Genomic DNA, 20,961 nt, shown 5'->3' on the forward strand with positions numbered 1-20,961 from the left:
AGGGCAGGGAGTCATCTACTGTAGTCTGAGTCTGCAGTTATGTTTTGTGTAATGCATGTTACCGTCACATTTGGAAGCTAAGCGCAGGTGACAGTGGCCCAAAGGAACCTTGTCCTGCTTTATCCAACCATCGGTGTGGCAGACCATGCAATATTCAGGTCATTCTGCAGGAAGGCAAGTTGGCATTGCAGCATTAGACCGACATGAAAGCATTCTGTCTCAGGCAATATACTGTAGAACTGGACTTAAAAGAGTAGTGCTGTGAGATGGGTTTTTTTTCTCTCTCTTTACGCAGACTTTTAAAGGAAAAGGTCTAAAAACATACTGTGGACTGGTGTGAGAGCATTAGGAAGCATTGCATAGGGTCATTTGTGGACTGGTGTGAGAGCATTAGGAAGCATTGCAAAGGGTCATTTGTGGACTGGTGTGAGAGCATTAGGAAGCATTGCAGAGGGTCATTTGTGGACTGGTGTGAATGCATTAGGAAGCATTACAAAGGGTCATTTGTGGACTGGTGTGAGAGCGTTAGGAAGTGTTGCGAAGGGTCATTTGAATTTCCAGACATCAACTGCAGCTAGTCGTGACCAATCCTACAGCAGTAACCTAGCTGTACAGAGTTAAAATTAATAAGATAAGTAAAAGATGTGAGGTTATGGGAAACATTTAGTTACTCATAGGTTTTATTGTCATGGTATGTTACGATGATTATACACCTTTTGTCCCTAGAGAGTTGCAAGAGGGACAGTGTTCCGTGGTGGGTAATTTCTTGATGTGGTGGATTGGTGCATCCCATTTAGCTTAACTAATAGTCTCAATGCCCACCCACAGAATGAGAATACTACGTGGACTGTTTGAATTCGTTAGACTTCCATTTGGAATGTATTCAGATCCCAAAATGTAAATACCAGTACGTACCAGGCCAATTTAAGGTTTATAAAGTACTGTATTATATTGATTACTGATCAAGACTGTAAAACCTGAAACTGAAACCAGCAGGACTGTGTAACTTGAAACCAGCAGGACTGTGGAACCTGAACCTGAAACCAGCAGGACTGTGGAACCTGAACCTGAAACCAGCAGGACTGTGGAACCTGAACCTGAAACCAGCAGGACTGTGGAACTGGAAGGGCCTGTGTTGTATGGTTTAAAGTCAGTAACTCAGGGTCTTCAACAACTCTCCTATGATTCTATCTCCACAGCAAAATACTAGCATTGTCATTGTTTTTCTGCTGTTCCGTTTCACATAGGATGGGATAGGACGTTTTCACATAGGATAGGAGGTTTCACATAGGATAGGAGGTTTCACATAGGATAGGAGGTTTCATATAGGATAGGAGGTTTCACATAGGATAGGAGGTTTCACATAGGATAGGAGGTTTTCACATAGGATATGAGGTTTCATATAGGATAGGATGTTTTCACATAGGATAGGAGGTTTCACATAGGATAGGAGGTTTCACATAGGATAGGACATTTTCACATAGGATAGGAGGTTTCACATAGGATAGGAGGTTTCACATAGGATAGGAGGTTTCACATAGGATAGGAGGTTTCACATAGGATAGGAGGTTTTCACATAGGATAGGATGTTTTCACATAGGATAGGATATTTTCACATAGGATAGGATAGGATGGTTTCACATAGGATAGGAGGTTTCACATAGGATAGGAGGTTTCACATAGGATAGGAGGTTTCACATAAGATAGGAGGTTTCACATAGGATAGGAGGTTTCACATAGGATAGGAGGTTTTCACAAAGGATAGGATGTTTACACATAGGATAGGATGTTTTCACATAGGATAGGATGTTTTCACATAGGATAGGATGTTTTCACATAGGATAGGATGTTTTCACATAGGATAGGAGGTTTCACATAGGATAGGATGTTTTCACATAGGACAGGAGGTTTTCACATAGGATAGGAGGTTTCACATAGGATAGGATAGGATGTTTTCACATAGGATAGGATAGGAGGTTTCACATAGGATAGGAGGTTTCACATAGGATAGGAGGTTTCACATAGGATAGGAGGTTTCACATAGGATAGGAGGTCAGAGTCACCTTCTGTGGTAGATGTTTCCTTGCACTGTAACTTTTGTCATTTCTCCCAACACCAAACCCCAAGCGGTTCATCAATAATCTAGGGACATGAAGTGTAGACCATTGAACTCTTGTGGATTGAGATGGAGGTTTGGAAAAGCACACTTGAATTGAATTTACATTCCCCATCAACACCCATCTGTTTCGTGAATTTTGCTGCTTTTTTAAAATTGTATTTTATTTCACCTTTATTTAACCAGGTAGGCTAGTTGAGAACAAGTTCTCATTTGCAACTGCGACCTGGCCAAGATAAAGCAAAGCAGTGTGACACAGACAACAACACAGAGTTACACATGGAGTAAACAATAAACAAGCCAATAACACAATAAACATGTCAATGACACAGTAGAAAAAAAGAAAGTCTATATACAGTGTGTGCAAAAGGCATGAGGAGGTAGGCAATACATAGGCCATGGGAGCGAATAATTACAATTTAGCAGATTAAAACTGGAGTGATAAATGATCAGATGATGATGTGCAAGTAGAGATACTGGTGTGCAAAATAGCAGAAGTAAATAAAATAAAAACAGTATGGGATGCGGTAGGTAGATTGGGTGGGCTATTTACAGATGGACTATGTACAGCTACAGCAATCGGTTAGCTGCTCAGATAGTTGATGTTTAAAGTTGGTGAGGGAAATAAAAGTCTCCAACTTGCAATTCGTTCCAGTCACTGGCAGCAGAGAACTGGAAGGAAAGGCAGACAAATGAGGTGTTGGCTTTGGGGATTATAAGTGAGATATACCTGCTGGAGTGCGTGCTACGGGTGGGTGTTGTTATCGTGACCAGTGAACTGAGATAAGGCAGAGCTTTACCTAGCATAGACTTATAGATGACCTGGAGCCAGTGGGTCTGGCGACGAATATGTTTCGAGGGCCGGCCAACTAGAGCATACAGGTCGCAGTGGTGGGTAGTATAAGGTGATTTGGTAACAGAACGGATGGCACTGATAGACTGCATCCAGTTTGCTGAGTAGAGTATTGGAAGCTATTTTGTAGATGACATCGCCAAAGTCGAGGATCGGTAGGATAGTCAGTTTTACTAGGGTAAGTTTGGCGACGTGAGTGAAGGAGGCTTTGTTGCAAAATAGAATGCCGATACTAGAATTGATTTTGGATTGGAGATGCTTAATATAAGTCTGGAAGGAGAGTTTACAGTCTAACCAGACACCTAGGTATTTATAGTTGCCCACATATTCTAGGTCGGAACTGTCCAGGGTGGTGATGCTAGTCGGGCGGGCAGGTGCGGGCAGCGAACGGTTGAAAAGCATGCATTTGGTTTTACTAGCGTTTAAGAGTAGTTGGAGGCCACGGAAGGAGTGTTGTATGACATTGAAGCTCATTTGGAGGGGAAGATTCTAAAACAATCAATAGTTAACTGATAAACAGTACGGTCATGACAGGATTATTATAAGAAAAAGGGAGATGGGTGTTATAAAAAGGCATGACAAACCCGCACACTTCTCTTTCTCTTGCATTCATTTCTCTAATCCAAGATGGCGTAGCAGTTCAGATGTCTTTGTCTTCGTCGTGTTATTTTCCTTCGTATGTATTTCGTATATTTTTTAAATATTTTAACCTCAGTCTCAACATACTCTCCTGCAACCCGCCTCACCCAATGTGGTATGGATCTGCTATTTTCTATACTTTAGAACCGGAACCTCCAACAGGAACTAGCCAGCTAACTAGATACTAGCTAATAGTCTGGTTAGCCTGGTTAACTCCTGCCAGTCTATACAACGCATTTCAACCCAGAGCTTACCGGACTGCTCTTTCTCCACATCTCCGGTTTCCTACCGCAAGCTCTGAACTGGTTCACCTGTTTTGGTTAGTGATTTTTGGTTTATTTCACTTTAGAGACTCCATCCCTGCTAAATATGCCTTAGCTTGCCCTTTTCTTTCACCTCCCACACATGCGGTGACTTCACCTGGTCTAAATTATGTCTCTAGGGACAAAACTTCTCCCGTCATCACCTCATCACCTCTCTCAATGCCTAGGTTTACCTCCACTGTATTCACATCCTACCATACCCTTGTCTGTACATTATACCTTGAATCTATTCTTCCGTGCCCAGAAAGCTGTTTCTTTTACTCTCTGTTCCGAATGCACTAGACAAGCAGTTCTTATAGCCTTTAGCCGTACGCTTATCCTCCTCCTCCTCTGTGTCTCTGGTGAAGTAGAGGTTAATCCAGGCCCTGCAGTGCCTAGCTCCACTACCATTCCCCAGGCGCGCTCATTTGTTGACTTATGTAACCATAAAAGCCTTGGTTTAATGCATGTTAACATTAGAAGCCTCCTCCCTAAGTTTGATTTACTTACTGCTTTGGCACACTCTGCCAACCCGGATTTCCTAGCCGTGTCTGTATCCTGGTTTAGGAAAACCACCAAAAATCCTGAAATTCCCAACCCTAACTATAACATTTCTCGACAAGATAGAACTGCCAAAGGGGGCGGAGTTGCAATCTACAATTCGAGCTTCTACTTCTAAAAATCCACCTTTCCAGAAACAAGTCTCACCGTTGCTGCTTGTTGTAGAACACCTTCTGCCCCCAGCTGTGCCCGGGACATCATTTGTTAAAAGAATGCCCCCCATCTATCTTCAGAGCTCTTACTGTTAGGGGACGTAAACTGGGACATGCTTACCACCCCGGCCGTCCTACAATCTAAGCTTGATGCCCTCAATCTGACACAAATTGTTAATGAACCTACCAGGTACAACCCCAAATCCGTAAACACGGGCACCCTCATAGATATCATTCTGACGAATATGCCCTCTAAATACACCTCTGCTGTCTTCAACCAGGATCTCAGCGATCACTGCCTCATTGCCTGTGTCCGTAATGGGTCTGCGGTCAAATGACCACCCCTCATCACTGTCAAATGCTCCCTAAAACACTTCAGCGAGCAGGCCTTTCTAATCTCCCTTGCCTGGGTATCCTGGAAGGATATTGACCTCATTCCGTCAGTTGACCTCAATCCGTCAGCATTTTAAAAGTGCTTTCCTCACCATCTTAAATAAGCATGCCCCATTCAAAAAATGGAGAACCAGGAACAGATATAGCCCTTGGTTCACTCCAGACCTGACCGCCCTTGACCAGCACAAAAACATCCTGTGGCATTCTGCATTAGCATAGAATAGTCCCCGCGATATGCAACTTTTCAGGGAAGTTAGGAAACAATATACACAGGCAGTTAGGAAGGCAAAGGCTAGCTTTTTCAAACGTAAATTTGCATCCTGTAGCACAAATTATAAAAAGTTCTGGGACACTGTAAAGTCCATGGAGAAAAAGAACACCCCCTCCCAGTTTCCCACTGAGGCTAGGAAACACTGTCACCACCGATAAATCCACAAAAATTGAGAATTTCAATAATAATTTTTCTACGGCTGGCCATGCTTTCCACCTGGCTACCCCTACACCGGTCAACAGCCCTGCACCCGCCACAGCAACTTGCCCAAACCTCCCCCATTTCTCCTTCACCCAAATCCAGATAGCTGATGTTCTGAAAGAGTTCCAAAGTCTGGACCCCTACAAATCAGCTGGGCTAGACAATATGGACCCTCTCTTTCTAAAATGATCCACCGCAATTGTTACTCTGGACGGTTCCAACTTAGAATATGTGGACAATTACAAATACCTAGGTGTCTGGTTAGACTTTAACCTCTCCTTCCAGAGTCACATTAAGCATTTCCAGTCCAAAATTAAATCTAGAATCGGCTTCCTATTTCGCAACAAAGCATCCTTCACTCATGCTGCCAAACATACCCTCGTAAAACGGACTATCCTACCAATCCTTGACTTCGGCGATGTCATTTATAAAATAGCCTCCAACACTCTACTCAGAAAATTGGATGCAGTCTATCACAGTGCCATCCGTTTCGTCACCAAAGCCCCATATACTTCCCACCACTGCGACCTGTATGCTCTCGTTGGCTGGCCCTCGCTTCATATTCGTCGCCAAACCCACTGGTTCCAGATCATCTATAAGTCTTTGCTAGGTAAAGCCCCGCCTTATCTCAGCTCACTGGTCACCATAGCAGCACCCACCCGTAGCATGGGCTCCAGCAGGTATGTTTCACTGGTCACCCCCAAAGCCAATTCCTCTTTTGGCCACCTTTCCTTACAGTTCTCTGCTGCCAAAGACTGGAACAAATTGCAAAAATCACTGAATCTGGAGACTCATATCTCCCTCACTAACCTTAAGCATCAGCTGTAAATAGCCCATCCAACTACCTCAACCCCATATTGTTATTTATTTCATTTATTTTGCTCCTTTGCACCCCAGTATCTCTACTTGCACATTCATCTTCTGTACAGCTATCACTCTGGTGTTTAATTGCTAAATTGTAATTACTTCACCAAGACGGCCTATTTATTGCCTTACCTCCGTAATCTTACCTCATTTGCACACGCTGCATATAGATTTTTCTTCCTTATTGTGTTATTGACTGTACGTTTGTTTATTCCATGTGTAACTGTGTGGTTGTTTGTGTCGCACTGCTTTGCTTTATCTTGGCCAGGTCGCAGTTGTAAATGAGAACTTGTTCTCCACTGGCCTACCTGGTTAAATAAAGGTGAAATATATATATTTTTTTTAAATTGTTGGTATCACTTATTTTTTATTAAAGCATATGTGTCAGCCTCTTGGCCTTCGTCAAAGCTTTGTTGAGTGTTTGCAATTTGCACCCACAAATAGACATTGCTCCACCCACATCATTCCAGTGTGTGCAAAAGGATTGGAATCAAAAGAAGCACTTTTCTTTGGTATCGCCATGCAACAAGATAGCTCAGATGTGCAGGTGCCTTTTTTAACTCTGTTATTAAAAGACCAAACAGTTGTCCAAATGCTTCTTGCTTAAGTGATGTCATCAAGAGTAATTGCATTGAGCATGATCTGGAGTCAAGATCCTCTTCACTAAAAATGTTGAATTTAACAAACACATACACCTACCATTTTGTGTAATGGCTTGTTGTGCAGTCATTGTACAAATATTTCAATATCTAACTGTTGCTGTAGCAATCTGAAGTGACAACAAAAGGACATGATGTGACTTTCCGATCAAAATGAGACAATTCAAATAGTGTATCTTATTTTGTCTGTTGAAATAGACAATATCAAAAAGTGATTTGCTAGTAAAGTATGATTGTCTGATATAGATTCAGATAAAAATCAGAGAGAAAAATTGATTTTACACAAATATATATTTTCACATCCAAAGAATAAAACATACAAATGACTTTCATACAGTAGAGTGAAGGCAGGGTGTGTAGAATTCCAAAGACACACATATATATATATATATATATATATATATATATATACAGTACAGTTGTAACATACAATACAGACATTGTCCTTAAAAATACTTTGTAGCAAGTGCTACTTGAAATATCAGTCGTCCAATATGAAAACGGCTTTGAATACAGTTTTAAGATCAGATTAAGTCCTTTAGTTAGAAACTGTCCTGCAGTCCGTGTCACATTCTGACAAATGTTACGAAACAGGATGCATTTAATTCACTTGCCATAAATACAGCTAGCTAATATGCAGATGTATCTGAGAGTTGGTACCGACATGTGTTCTGGTCCTATACACACGCTTGTGCAGTGTCATGGTGTTCATTTAGTTACCAATGGTCACTGTATGATTATGATTGAATAACATTCCAGTGGTAGATGCCTGTTCCTCTTCCTACAAAAAAACTGGAAAAACAACTCCAAAGGAAATTACAGATGCAATTCAGGCATCATTCACCCTCCATCGGAGGACACAGGCAACATGGAGGTGTGGCTTTGTTTGTACCCTTGTGCAAAGCTAACAGAAAGGGCACAAAGACCATTCATTTAAATGTCCGACTGATTTGTAAGGTCCATACGCTAATAATCGTGCTTCCTCTAACATCAACAAAAACATCAAAATGGTACAAACAAAAAAGCGAACCCCCTGACAACCTTCCACACACTGCTACATTAGACAGCAGCTTCCTATTTCATTGCCTCGCATACACCCATAAATACTGTGTTATATACACTGCACATTCACGAAACAGTCACAGCACTCACCCCCTGCAAGATTTACAACATATTTACATCTGATTGTGAGTTGGTTCTAGCATTTGGATGAAAACATTATTTTAATAAAGTTATGAAATCCAAATGAATGATCCAAGGAGGAAATGATGTTTAATATATGAACATACTGAATAAAGTGTATACGTATCACTGAGAGGAATGTAATGTTGATCCTATGTATAACTATTCCATAGATTTAAAACAGTGCCATAACCAAATGTCATCATTGAAGTAATATTCAGTTGTACAAGGACAGATATTGGCATAAATTATAATAGTTGGTAATGGTAAAGCTTGTAACTTTTCACAAGTTATTAAGCACCAAAAAGTGACTGTACTGTGTTTTTTCGTCAGGGTTTCCATTAGCTGGTAATAGCCGGCTTTTGGCCGCTAAAAAAATACAAAAGCCAATAAATAAAATTGGCACCGGCCACTTGTCTGGGAGAAAAAAAAAAAAAAAAAATCAAAATAATGCTTTTTAGCCTATTCATTAATGGAAATACCAATTGATGTAAATGCATTTCACCGGTCATGCTTATAAGGCTATGGCCTAATTTGCCGAATTTAGTGGAATTAAATTGGCGCGTGTGTATATTCGCAATATATCTTATTTTTCACACACTCACAGCATATAGATACAGAACCTTTGTGTGGAAAATCTGTTAGACCGATTTTATAAACCCAGTAATTGCGCAACAATTGTAAATGCAAGCCTGCATTAAAAAATAGATTTTGGGCCACAATTAAAACGAGCTACTATTTTTTTTCTCAACTGGTAATTGTAGCACGCTTCCCATTCGCCATTCAAATACATAGGGAACGGAAGGCAAGCTCTGTCATCATAAGGTCATGTGTTCAGTCGGTAGAGCATGCTGCTTGCAATGCCTGGGTTGTGGGTTTGATTCACACAGGTGACCAATACAGAAATGTGTGTACTCACTACTGTAAGGTGCTCTTGATAGATGTCATATTCTATTTGTCCCGCCTTCTCATAAGCCTGTTATATTGGACAGTGTCATTTTTATTCATCTGTTTGTAAGCGTCAGCAGAGTAGCCTACCCTGTAATTTGTCATATTAAAAAGATTCTGCTAATGTCTCCAGTCAAATAAAGAATTGCATGATGTGTTTTTCCCAGAAAGAATAAACGAATATAGCCCAGGCTAGTATTCAATACACACTCCACCATTCATTGAAATTATTTTTTTGGCGGACAGTGATTGAGTTATTAGCTTAAATTCTGACTATCCAATCTACTCATCACATTATGAATGGTAGACTATCTTACATAAGTCTACAAATGCAATGATGCACGGAATGCTTAATTATAAAGGTGTATTTTTTATGGTGAACAATTGCTTCCCCAAACTTGAAACTCACGTGTCACATATACATATGCTAGCTCGTGATTTTGCTGTTCGTTACTCGTCTTGTTGGCTGAGGAAAAGTACATGTGGACAGTTATTCTAACATCTTCAAAGTGCGCAGTAAGGAGACAAGTCATTGCATCCTCAACTTGCATGTTCTGTTCAGATTAATTACAATAATCTAAATGTGATTTATGTCATTCTGAGCACAGTGGGAGGAAGCCCTAATCAGGTTACGCACCCAATACATATGGGTCCAGTAAATGTCTCGAAGATCCATTAAATTAAAATACGCCTGTCAAATTTCCAGCGACACATTTTCATAATGGAAACCCTGCTTTGTGTATAGTTGCTGCAAGTGTAACCTTGTCCTCAACTTTAGCCTAGATTCAGCTAGACTAGAGGAACACAGAACACAGCCTCATAGTGGTATCGTTGTAATGTGTAAAAATAACCGACAAGAGCGATTCTTGGTTTGGCACAAAGCAAGTCACAAATAGCATTTTTTTGGGCAAACAGCCAAGCTTTATCTAAACTCATAATATCATAATTTGGATTGTCAAACCTCCTTTTGACTTGTACAGTCATGTTGAAAGGACTGCCCAATATTTAAATGCTTTAAGAAAAATAATCAGAATATATACATTTGTCTTCCTCTGAAAAGTGGAAGAGCATGTTAGAACATGGATACTTAGAATATAGTGATTCTCACAAGGCAGATAAAACGATTAAGTGCCTATTCAAACATGTTCATCGAAGGTAGCAAATGTAGTTTTTTTCAGTGTGTATAATTCTTCTATTGTTTATCCCTTCTTTTTTGGGGGGGGGGTGCTTATGCAGCAAATATCGGGAGAACAGTTCAGTTCTCCAACGGTCGCTGTGTGACAGTAACCCAGTAACCATAGTAACAAACTGCAGCCCCCCAACCTCCATTCCCAAACACGCTGCAATCCCCACCACTTCCCCCACCCCTCCCCTCATTCCCAAACACGCTGCAGCACACCCCCCTCCTTCCCCCAACCCTCCATTTCCAAACAAGATGCAGCCCTTCTCCATTTCCAAACATGCACCCCCACCCTCCTTCCCCACCCCTCCCCTCCATTCCCAAATACACAGCAGAGTTAGCCTTTCTTCAGGCAAACGGGTTCTCCGATTTTAAGATGGAGGTCTCGATGTCAAGGCAGCCCCCCTTGCCATTCAAGTGTTCTGTGTTGCTGTCGATGCTGTAGCAGCCCTGGACATCGGTGATGGACGAGGCTGTGTATGAGGCGGACCGCATGGCATCCGAGTGGGTCAAGGTGCTCCCGAACTGCATACGGTACTGTTTCCAATGTCTCCTCAGAACGCCTTGCACCTGCCAAGACACAATGTGGACCATTTGATTCAGTACACAGAATATACATGACAACAATTAGCAATGAATTACTTTCATGAATGACTAAGAATGAATTAACCCTAATTGCAAGACCATCCATGTATCGTCATACAGTATTTGCCTCGCCATCTTCCAGTCATTTACAAGGACCATATTGACCCTTGTCCTCTCCATGTGTTTTGTGAAGCATGGCTGTCAAAGGAGGTAAAGGGCCAAAAGCAAACCAAATCCATACCCAAATTACTACTTTGGAACAAAACCCTCTCTAGCACTGCTGATACCACTCTGTGGACGGTCCCTTGACTGTCTCTGGATGCCTGCCAATGCTTTCATGATCTCTAGTCTGGGAGAATCCACTCTTGAGGCTCACACGCTCCTATGCAATGCTCTGGAGGGTCAACGTCCCAATATACATCCCCAGGTCAACTCCCTGGGAGGGTATGCAAAGACGAAGTGTCCTAACCTCACACAGGGGGCTGAGGACAAGGAGGTACAGGGGAGGAGAGAATTGCAAAATTCCTGAAACAGTCCTGGAAAATTCCCAGTGAATAGGCTGGCAAGGGAATCATCCAACCTAGAATTCTTTATCTGGGATTTCAGAAAACCTGATGGACATGATTGTGGGTGAGAAACATACCTCTCCGTTGAAGAAGCAGAAGATGGTGGCCACCAGCAGCCCCTGAAAAAAAAGTGTTGCCCAGTCAGGTGATAAATGCATCATCATTTCCAGAGGAGAATGTTTCAAGTTCTCTAACAGCAAAAAACTGTTGAGGCATGGGGCAGAATGCTGATTTTCCCACTTTCATGCATTTTGGCAGCAGGTCTTTCGAGGAGCATGTAAAACAAGTGTGAGAGACAGAGAGAGAGAGAGAGAGAGAGAGAGAGAGAAGGAGAGACAGAGAGAGAGACAGCAAGAGACAGCGAAAGACAGAGACAGAGTGTGACAGAGAGAGACAGACAGAGAGAGAGAGAGAGAGAGAGGGAGAAAGAGAGACAGCGAGAGACAGAGACAGACAGAGACAGAGCGGGACAGAGAGAGACAGAGAGAGAGAGAGAGAGAGAGAAAGAGAGAGAGAGGGAGAGAGAGAGAGAGAGAAAGAGAGAGACAGACAGAGACAGAGCGTGACAGAGAGAGACAGAGAGAGATAGAGAAAGACAGAGACAGAGCGTGACAGAGCGTGAGAGAGAGAGAGAGACAAAGATGTTGTGTTGTATGATTTATTGAGCTGAATCAGCCTGGCCCCAGAACGCTCCAACTGCACCTCCCCATCATGAGCTGCAGCATTCAACCCTCCCCTCCCAGACAGTGACTTATGTTTTCCTTCCTGCCAGTCTTCCACAGGCCATGGGATAAAGATGCAGGAGCTGAAAGGCGTCGACCTGTCTTCATAAATACTCACAAGCCAATAATAGGGAACACAGTGAGAGACAGTGGCTTTAGATGAATGTGTTTGATGCGCTTATAGACAGTAACTCTGGACAAGAACATCTGCCAAATGACTACGGACAACACACACATCCAATGCCATCAGAAAGTATTCACACCCTTTGACTTTTTCCACTTTTTGTTATGTTACATCCTGAATGAAAAGTGAAACGTATTAAGTCAATAGATATTCAAACCGTTTGTTATAGAGAGCCTAAATAAATTCAGGAGTAAAAATGTGCCTAACAAGTCACATGGTCTCTGTGTTCAATAATAGTGTTTAACATGATTTTTGATTGACTATCTCATCTTTCAACTACACACATACAATTATCTGAAGTTCTATCAGTCGAGCAGTGAATTTCAAACACAGATTCAACCACAATAACCATGGAGGTTTTCCAAAGAAGGGCACCTCTTGGTAGATGAGTCAAAATAAAAAAGCAGACAATGAATATCCCTTTGAGGATGGTGAAGTTATTAATTACACATTGGAGGTTGTATCGATACAACCAGTCACTGCAAAAAAACAGGCATCCTTCCTAACTCAGTTGCCGGAGAGGAAGGAAACAGCTCAGGGATTTCACAATGAGGTCAATGATGACTTTAAAAAAGTTACAGCATTTAATGGCTGTAAGGAAACTGAGGATGGATCAACAACATTGTAGTTACTCCACAATACTGACAGGGTGAAAATAAGGAAGCCTGTACATAATACAATTATTACAAAACATGCATCCTGTTTGTAACAAGGCAGTAAACTAAAACTGCAAAAACTGTGGCAAAGGAATGAACGAACCGGCCTAGCCTGTACCATGAAAAACAGCCCCAGACCATTATTACTCCTCCACCAAACTTTACAGTTGGCACTATGCATTGGGGCAGGGTGCGTTCTCTTGGCATCCGCCAAACCCAGATTCGTCCATTGGACTGTCAGATGGTGAAACGTGATTGATCACTCCAGAGAACACGTTTCCACTGCTCCAGAGTCCAATGCTTCACACAACTCCAGCCGAAGCTTGGCATTGCACACGGTGACCTTAGGCTTGTTTGCGGCTGCTCGGCCATGGAAACTCATTTCATGAAGCTCCCAACGAACATTTATTGTGCTGACATTGTTTCCCGTGGCAGTTTGGAACTCGGTAGTGAGTGTTACAACCGAGGGCAGATGATTTTTACACGCTAAACGCTTAAGCACTTGGTGGTCCCGTTCTGTGAGCTTGTGTGGCCTACCACGTCACGGCTGAGCCGTTGTTGCTCCTAGATGTATCCATTTCACAATAACAGTACTTACAGTTGACCGGGGCAGCTCTAGCAGGGAAGTTATTTGAAGAACTGATTTGTTTTATCCTATAACGGTGCCACAATGAGTCACTGAGCTCTACAGTAAGGCCATTCTACTGCCAATGTTTGTCTATGGAGATTGCATGGTTGTGTGCTCGATTTTAAATACCTGTCAGCAACGGGTGTGGCTGAAATAGCTGAATCCACTAATTTGAAAGGATGGCCATATACCTTTGTATATATAGTGTATATATTTAATCACTTTTGAATTCAGGCTGTAACAACAACATGTGGAATAAGTCAAGGGGTATGAATGCTTTCTGAAGGCATTTTACATAGAAATTCATTCTAACCTCGGTTGGAAAGATGGAAGATATACTGTAAGCCTAGAAATGTATAATTTCACTGAGCTGGGGTAACTAGCAGAGAATAGATAGTCTTACCTGATAATGCATTAAGATGTGCATGATGTAGTCGTAGATCTCAGAGGAGACTCGTTCCTCTGGTTTGTAGGGCAACAGGACGTACTGGATGCCCAGGAGAGGTACAAGAATCAGGGTGGCGCGCACGGCCTTCATGTAGAGGCTGGACTCAGCCTGGTTGGTCACCTTCAACTTGGTGATCAGGACACGCACAATGTTCAACAGGAAGAACAGGTTCACCTTGAAAGAGAAGGAGAGAGAAAACTGACAAATTAGTCCGAATAATATTAGCAGTCTAGAGGACATGCTTATCCAAAGGACCCGCTATAACCATACCGGAAAAATATAAGAAATACTGTTCAGGACTGTTAGCAACAGTGTGTTCACTTCTTGATGTTGGAAAATTGTGAATTCTTAAGTTTCTGAATCACTGATGTCGAGAGTGGATTCACATAATCACCATTACAATTCTCGTATTGACCAAACAAGGAGAAAACATTAAATCAAATCAAATGTATTTTTTAAGCCATTTTTACATTAGCAGATATGCTTTTACAGAAACCCAGCTTTAAACCCTGAACAGAAACCAATGCAGATGTAGAAGCACTGTGACTAGGAAAAACTCCATAGAAAGTCAGGAATCTAGGAAGAAACCTAGAGAGGAACCAGGCTCTGAGGGATGGCCAGTCCTCTTTTGGCTGTGCTGGGTAGAGATTATAAGAGTACATGGAAATTATTAAGGCCGGATATTTCTTCAAGATGACCAGCAGGGTCAAATAATAATCACAGTGGTTGTAGAGAGTGCAACAGGTCAGCACCTCAGGGGTAAATGTTAGTTAGCTTTTCATAGCTGAGCATTCAGAGGTCAAGGCAGCAGGTGCGGTAGATAGAGAGAGAGAGAAAGAGAGAGGGGGGGGTCAAAAAACAGCAGGTCCGGGGCAAGGTAGCATGTCCGGTGAACAGGTCAATGTTCCATAGCTGCAGGCAGAACAGTTGAAACTGGAGTAGCAGCACGACAAGGTAGCACATTGTATGCAGAAGTCCTCAAAATAAAGAAACATCAGCACATCTGATAAGACAATGCAGCTGTGTACCAGATTGGACCCTCAGATAATAATTGCAAAGCACAGGAGAATGCTATGATTTGCCGGTTTACTTTGAAAGGTGACCAGTGACATGTTGTTCTGCCAAATGACTCATGGATGGGTCAGTCCACAGAGGGACCAACCGTTGAGGCCAAACTGCAGGTAAATTAAAAACCTCTTGATCCTACTTGAGACGCAGACGTCCCACCTAGAGCTCTGGAAATGCAAATGCGCTACGCTACACGCTAATAGTATTAGTTAAAACGCAAACGTTCATTAAAATACACATGCTTGGTATTGAAATAAAGCTACAGTCGTTGTGAATCTAGCCACCGAGTCAGATTTTTAAAATGCTTTTCGGCGAAAGCATGAGAAGCTATTATCTGATAGCATGCAACACCCCAAAAGACCCGTAGGGGATGTAAACAAAAGAATTAGCATAGTCGGCGCTACACAAACCGCACAATAAAATATAAAACATTCATTACCTTTGACCATCTTCTTTCTTGGCACACCTTGATGTCCCATAATCAATACTGGGTCTTTTTTTGGATTAAATCGGTCCATATATAGCCTAGATATCGATCTATGAAGACTGTGTGATAAACGGAAAAAAATAGCGTTTCATAACGTAACGTCATTTTTAAAAGTTAAAAAGTCGACGATAAACTTTCACAAAACACTTCGAAATACCTTTCTAATGCAACTTTAGGTATTACTACACGTTAACAAGCTATAAAAATCATCAGGAGGCGATGTAAATTCGATAGCTGGTCGTGTGGAAAAAATGTCCGGAAAAACAGAGAGACAATGCCTCAAGTTGGTGGTCGGAGGGAATCGGTTCCCTTTGGTCGGATCTACCAAGAATCAAATCAGAATCAAATGAGAAGACTCTATACATCCTGTGGAAGCTGTAGGTACTGCAACCTCGGCCTCATTTAATACGGTTCACCTTTAACAATGGGTTGAAGTGGCGCATGGATATTTTTTTCCATCTCCAGTGATCAGATTTTCCTGCGCTTTTCGATGAAACAGACGTTCTGTTATAGTCACAGCCGTGATTTAAACAGTTTTGGAAACGTCTGAGTGTTTTCTATCCACACATACTAATCATATGCATATACTATATTCCTGGCCTGAGTAGCAGGACGCCAAAATGTTGCGCGATTTTTAACAGAATTTCCGAAAAAGTAGGGGGGAGGCTTAACAGGTTTTAAAGGGATAGTTCTGTGAAATTATTTACATAGATATTACTTGGCCAATTCAACAAAACAAAACTGTGAATTTCAGTCTCTCCTTGTCCATAGGCTGCTTTCAAGGTAAGGAAATTAAATATGTAATTTCACTGAACTATCCCTTTAAAATTAAATAACATTCTGGTACACTGCACCCCCCTTTTTATCCAAGATTGCACTCAACAGTCGCCAGAATATAGTTTTTTAATTTGCATGAACCTAACTGTATTACAGACTTACCAACAGAGCAGCGCAGATGGGCCCATGGATTATGTAGAGGAGTGAAGTGTTGGAGCTTATCCAACAACTGTAGGAGGGAGAATCAGGCATTCAGGAGAATCAGGCATTCAGGAGAATCATGCATTCAGGTTCTGCTACTTTTATTGTTGAAATTCGATTTAAAAGGTGATGCTTACAGGAAACGCATGAATAAAAAATGTAATTGAAAGCACTAGAAGGCAATCGATATCAGGGTAGGGAATACTGGTAGCTGTCATAGAAACTAATGACAGGAGATAGGCATTATGCTGTATGAATAGCTTGTAGTTTTAAGGAATGATCAATTCAATGAAAACAGTTAAGGGAAAAAGCGATGAAAGTAACTCACTTGTCATTGTAGTAGTAACTGCGAGCGATCGCATGTATAGATGCTGGAATTAGAGGAAAGCCTGAAAAACAACAACAGACATCATTTGTTAGTGACAAACAATGCTACTTACATGAAATAACATCACACTTCATATCCTATAAGGGATATGACGTTGTCCCCAAAATCTACCCCACCCGTGGAGATAGTACCACATCCCCCAAAAACCTACCCCAGCCGAGGAGATCCCAAAAACCTACCCCAACCGAGGAGATCCCAAAACCTACCCCAGCCGAGGAGATAGTACCACATCCCCCAAAACCTACCCCAACCGAGGAGATCCCAAAAACCTACCCCAGCCGAGGAGATAGTACCACATCCCCCAAAACCTACCCCAACCGAGGAGATCCCAAAACCTACCCCAGCCGAGGAGATCCCAAAACCTACCCCAACCGCCCAAAAACCTACCCCAACTGAGGAGATCCCAAAAACCTACCCCAGCCGAGGAGATAGTACCACATCCCCCAAAACCTACCCCAACCGAGGAGATCCCAAAACCTACCCCAGCCGAGGAGATCCCAAAACCTACCCCAACCGAGGAGATCCCAAAAACCTACCCCAACCGCCCAAAAACCTACCCCAGCCGAGGAGATAGTACCACATCCCCCAAAACCTACCCCAACCGAGGAGATCCCAAAACCTACCCCAACCGAGGAGATCCCAAAACCTACCCCAGCCGAGGAGATCCCAAAACCTACCCCAGCCGAGGAGATCCCAAAACCTACCCCAACCGAGGAGATCCCAAAAACCTACCCCAACCGAGGAGATCCCAAAAACCTACCCCAGCCGAGGAGATAGTACCACATCAAGTGCTGTTTCTCAGCGAACACGGCAACAACGATGAGGGTGTGCAGGTATATCCCTTCGCATAGCATCCAGAAGTAGTTGCAGCCAAACAGATAAAGATGGATGAACACGGACACTTTACAGCTTGTCTAGAAAAAAGAACACGGGGTGAAATTTAGGGCTGGCCTCACGATATATGACATCATCACCATGTTTAGGTGCCGATACCAGATCTATTGCGATTCTCAAGATTCTATATGTATTGCGATTCTCAAGATTCTATATGTATTGCGATTCTCAAGATTCTATATGTATTGCGATTCGAAAAGATTCTATATGTATTGCGATTCGATACTGTGACTTTATTGTGATTTGATATTCCTAACATATTGCTCATAAAGTCTGCCGCAGAGAGACAAGCGAGAGCATGAGAAAATGAGTTTTGATCAGTCATGGAAATAAAAGTGCTGAAAACACGCTGGCTTATGATTTAAAAAGAAGATGGAGAACAAGCTATAGTATAAAACATAGCAGAGTTTTGACACAGGTACAGCTGACTGGCGCTAGCTGTCGCTACCTAGCTAACGCAAAAATAAGTACTATCAATTTGGATCCACGTCATGTAGTTTTTCTGGGCTAAATATCTATAAATGAATATCTATAAATGAATATCTATAAATGCAGCAGTAAATTAGCAGTGTGTGTCCTACCGTTACACTGGTGTGTGGCTGTATGATATACATTACATAGTATAATATAGATATACAATTATTTATATTTATATACAAATGCATGTTATCTACCACCCACACACGTACCTACCACCCACCCACCCATCCACCCATCCATCCATCCATCCACCCATCCAACCATCCACCCATCCCTCCATCCACCCATCCCTCCAACGTTCCATAAACTCACAGGGTTTCTTTGTACCAGTTCCTGGTTATTCGCCACAGCGGTCAACCAGATGATGGTGATGACCGAGTTCAAAACAAAGGAGAAGAAGAGGTTTTTGTGGAGAGTGACCCTTTGGCAACTTAAACTCCTACATGAAAGGAGAAAAGGAGTAGACGTTGTCATTGTGGAGATAAAAACAGAAACACAAGGTGAAAAGTTATTTGTACCAGCTATCTGTGAATAAAAACAGACCGGGGAACAACGCCTTTGAGTATTTAGTTATTTATGTTGTTTGGTTAATTTATACTCACTTGAAATTGAAAAATATTCCCAGGGAAATGAATAGCGATATCAGTGACAAGCCGTGGCCAATGAGAGCCAAGTAGAATAAATTCATGGCAGTCTGGAAGAGAGTAGACACGATAAGCCTCACATTATCCTAGCATGTCTTAGCCTGGCTAACACCCTCACTACATAATGCACTCAATAATCAATATAAAATGCCCTTGTTAGTTATAGTCAAAGAGCCCTGATAATCACAGAGCAGAGAGCTCAAAGCCAAATACAATCTCCACATGTTTTTTCAAATGCTTTATGTCCATTCAAAACAGCAATCTGCAAGTTTCTCTAGGAGGGCAAAATAACATTCCTCACATGCAGCAAACAACTGTTTTTGAATTACTAGAACATCCATGTGATATTCTTTTGACTTTGTACTGTAAAATCTTGTGTAATTGAGAAGATGAATAAAAATATTTCAGACAGTGACGTACCATCCTGCCTTCTTTAGTGTGCTCGTTGCATCGCGTGTAGTTAGTCCACGTTCGGTTGCTGTCGGGATGCAGAAACCAGTGTCCGTTCTCACTGCAGATTTTTGTCACCATTTCTGTAGAGCATTACATCAAAATGTTGGAGATGAAACTCTAACCACATCAGATACAGGCTTCAAAATGCAGAGATCTGAAGTTCATCTTCAAAACAGGTCCTTTTTCAGAAAATGTCATCTTTCCTCGCAGTAATATAATTTGCAAGTGCTTTTAAAGCAACATAGTTTCTGAAGCCTCTGGGACTTAGTTTCTGACGCCTCTGCGACTTAGTTTCTGACGCCTCTGCGACTTAGTTTCTGACGCCTCTGCGACTTAGTTTCTGAAGCCTCTGCGACTTAGTTTCTGAAGCCTCTGCGACTTAGTTTCTGAAGCCTCTGGGACTTAGTTTCTGAAGCCTCTGGGACTTAGTTTCTGAAGCCTCTGGGACTTAGTTTCTGAAGCCTCTGGAACTTAGTTTCTGAAGCCTCTGCGACTTAGTTTCTGAAGCCTCTGGGACTTAGTTTCTGAAGCCTCTGGGACTTAGTTTCTGAAGCCTCTGGGACTTAGTTTCTGAAGCCTCTGCGACTTAGTTTCTGAAGCCTCTGCGACTTAGTTTCTGAAGCCTCTGCGACTTAGTTTCTGAAGCCTCTGGGACTTGAATTAAATAAAAAGTAAATGGAAAAAGAAAAAAGAAAGGCATTTGATAAAAAAGGATGGGACTACCCCTCAAAATGACCAAACTAGCCCAGAAGGAGGAGGGATTGCTCTGTCTGCCTCTAACCCAGTGTTTCTCAATGTTGATCCTGGAGGATCCACTGTATGTTGGATTTCACTACCAATGATATCACCCCATTAGACTAGGGGTGTAGAACTCCAGTCCTGGAGAGCTACATGATGTGCAGGCTTTTATTCCAGCCCAGCACTAATACACCAGATGAAACTGGTTGTGGTCCCGACTGATGACTATGATTAGGATTATTTGAAAAAGATATGTTAGTGCTGGGCTAGAACAAAACCCTGTGGTTTATTTATATCTGCTTGGTTCGAGGAAACCAATGAACTGGAACACCTTGAATCTGCTATTTTAGAATTATTCCAAGACAGAACATATCACGTGAAATAGCTGGAATGATTCAAAGTTACATTTTCTACATTTAATTCAGCAGTTTTTATGGGAGTTGCAGGTTAAAATGAAAACCTGCATAAAAGGTGGGTCCCCACTCCCCAGGAACTTTAGCCCATGTCGGTGGGCACATGGTGGCCCTTCGAGGGGCTCACCTGAGGGGTCAAAGTCCTGGAAGTAGTCAGGGCAGTGCTGCTCTGAAGTGAAGCCTGCCTCTGTGTCGTCCCAGCACAGCCATCCATCCCAGGTCCGGTTACACACTGGCCCTGCAGCATAGAAACCATCAGAGTTTAAATGAAGCACGTGTTCACACAAAGCCGGAGCAATGAGAGGTCA

General features: G+C 42.1%; 1 protein-coding gene across 1 annotated transcript in view; it reads right to left on the reverse strand.

Moving 5' to 3' along the window:
- Positions 1 to 7,283: 7,283 nt before the first annotated feature.
- Positions 7,284 to 20,961, reverse strand: part of LOC112242793 (calcitonin gene-related peptide type 1 receptor-like) — a 48,032-nt gene continuing 34,354 nt past the window's right edge. The window contains exons 4-13 of the mRNA XM_042319951.1: positions 20,781 to 20,891; positions 19,470 to 19,582; positions 19,008 to 19,099; positions 18,718 to 18,844; positions 17,792 to 17,945; positions 16,972 to 17,032; positions 16,605 to 16,671; positions 14,066 to 14,284; positions 11,550 to 11,591; positions 7,284 to 10,891 (exon numbers count right to left, since the gene is read on the reverse strand). Coding sequence (XP_042175885.1) covers positions 10,670 to 10,891; positions 11,550 to 11,591; positions 14,066 to 14,284; positions 16,605 to 16,671; positions 16,972 to 17,032; positions 17,792 to 17,945; positions 18,718 to 18,844; positions 19,008 to 19,099; positions 19,470 to 19,582; positions 20,781 to 20,891 — 1,208 coding nt within the window. The 3' untranslated portion in view covers positions 7,284 to 10,669. The remainder of the gene's footprint in view (positions 10,892 to 11,549; positions 11,592 to 14,065; positions 14,285 to 16,604; positions 16,672 to 16,971; positions 17,033 to 17,791; positions 17,946 to 18,717; positions 18,845 to 19,007; positions 19,100 to 19,469; positions 19,583 to 20,780; positions 20,892 to 20,961) is intronic.

The sequence above is a fragment of the Oncorhynchus tshawytscha genome, linkage group LG03 (assembly GCF_018296145.1).
Source record: "Oncorhynchus tshawytscha isolate Ot180627B linkage group LG03, Otsh_v2.0, whole genome shotgun sequence".
NCBI lineage: Eukaryota > Metazoa > Chordata > Actinopteri > Salmoniformes > Salmonidae > Oncorhynchus > Oncorhynchus tshawytscha.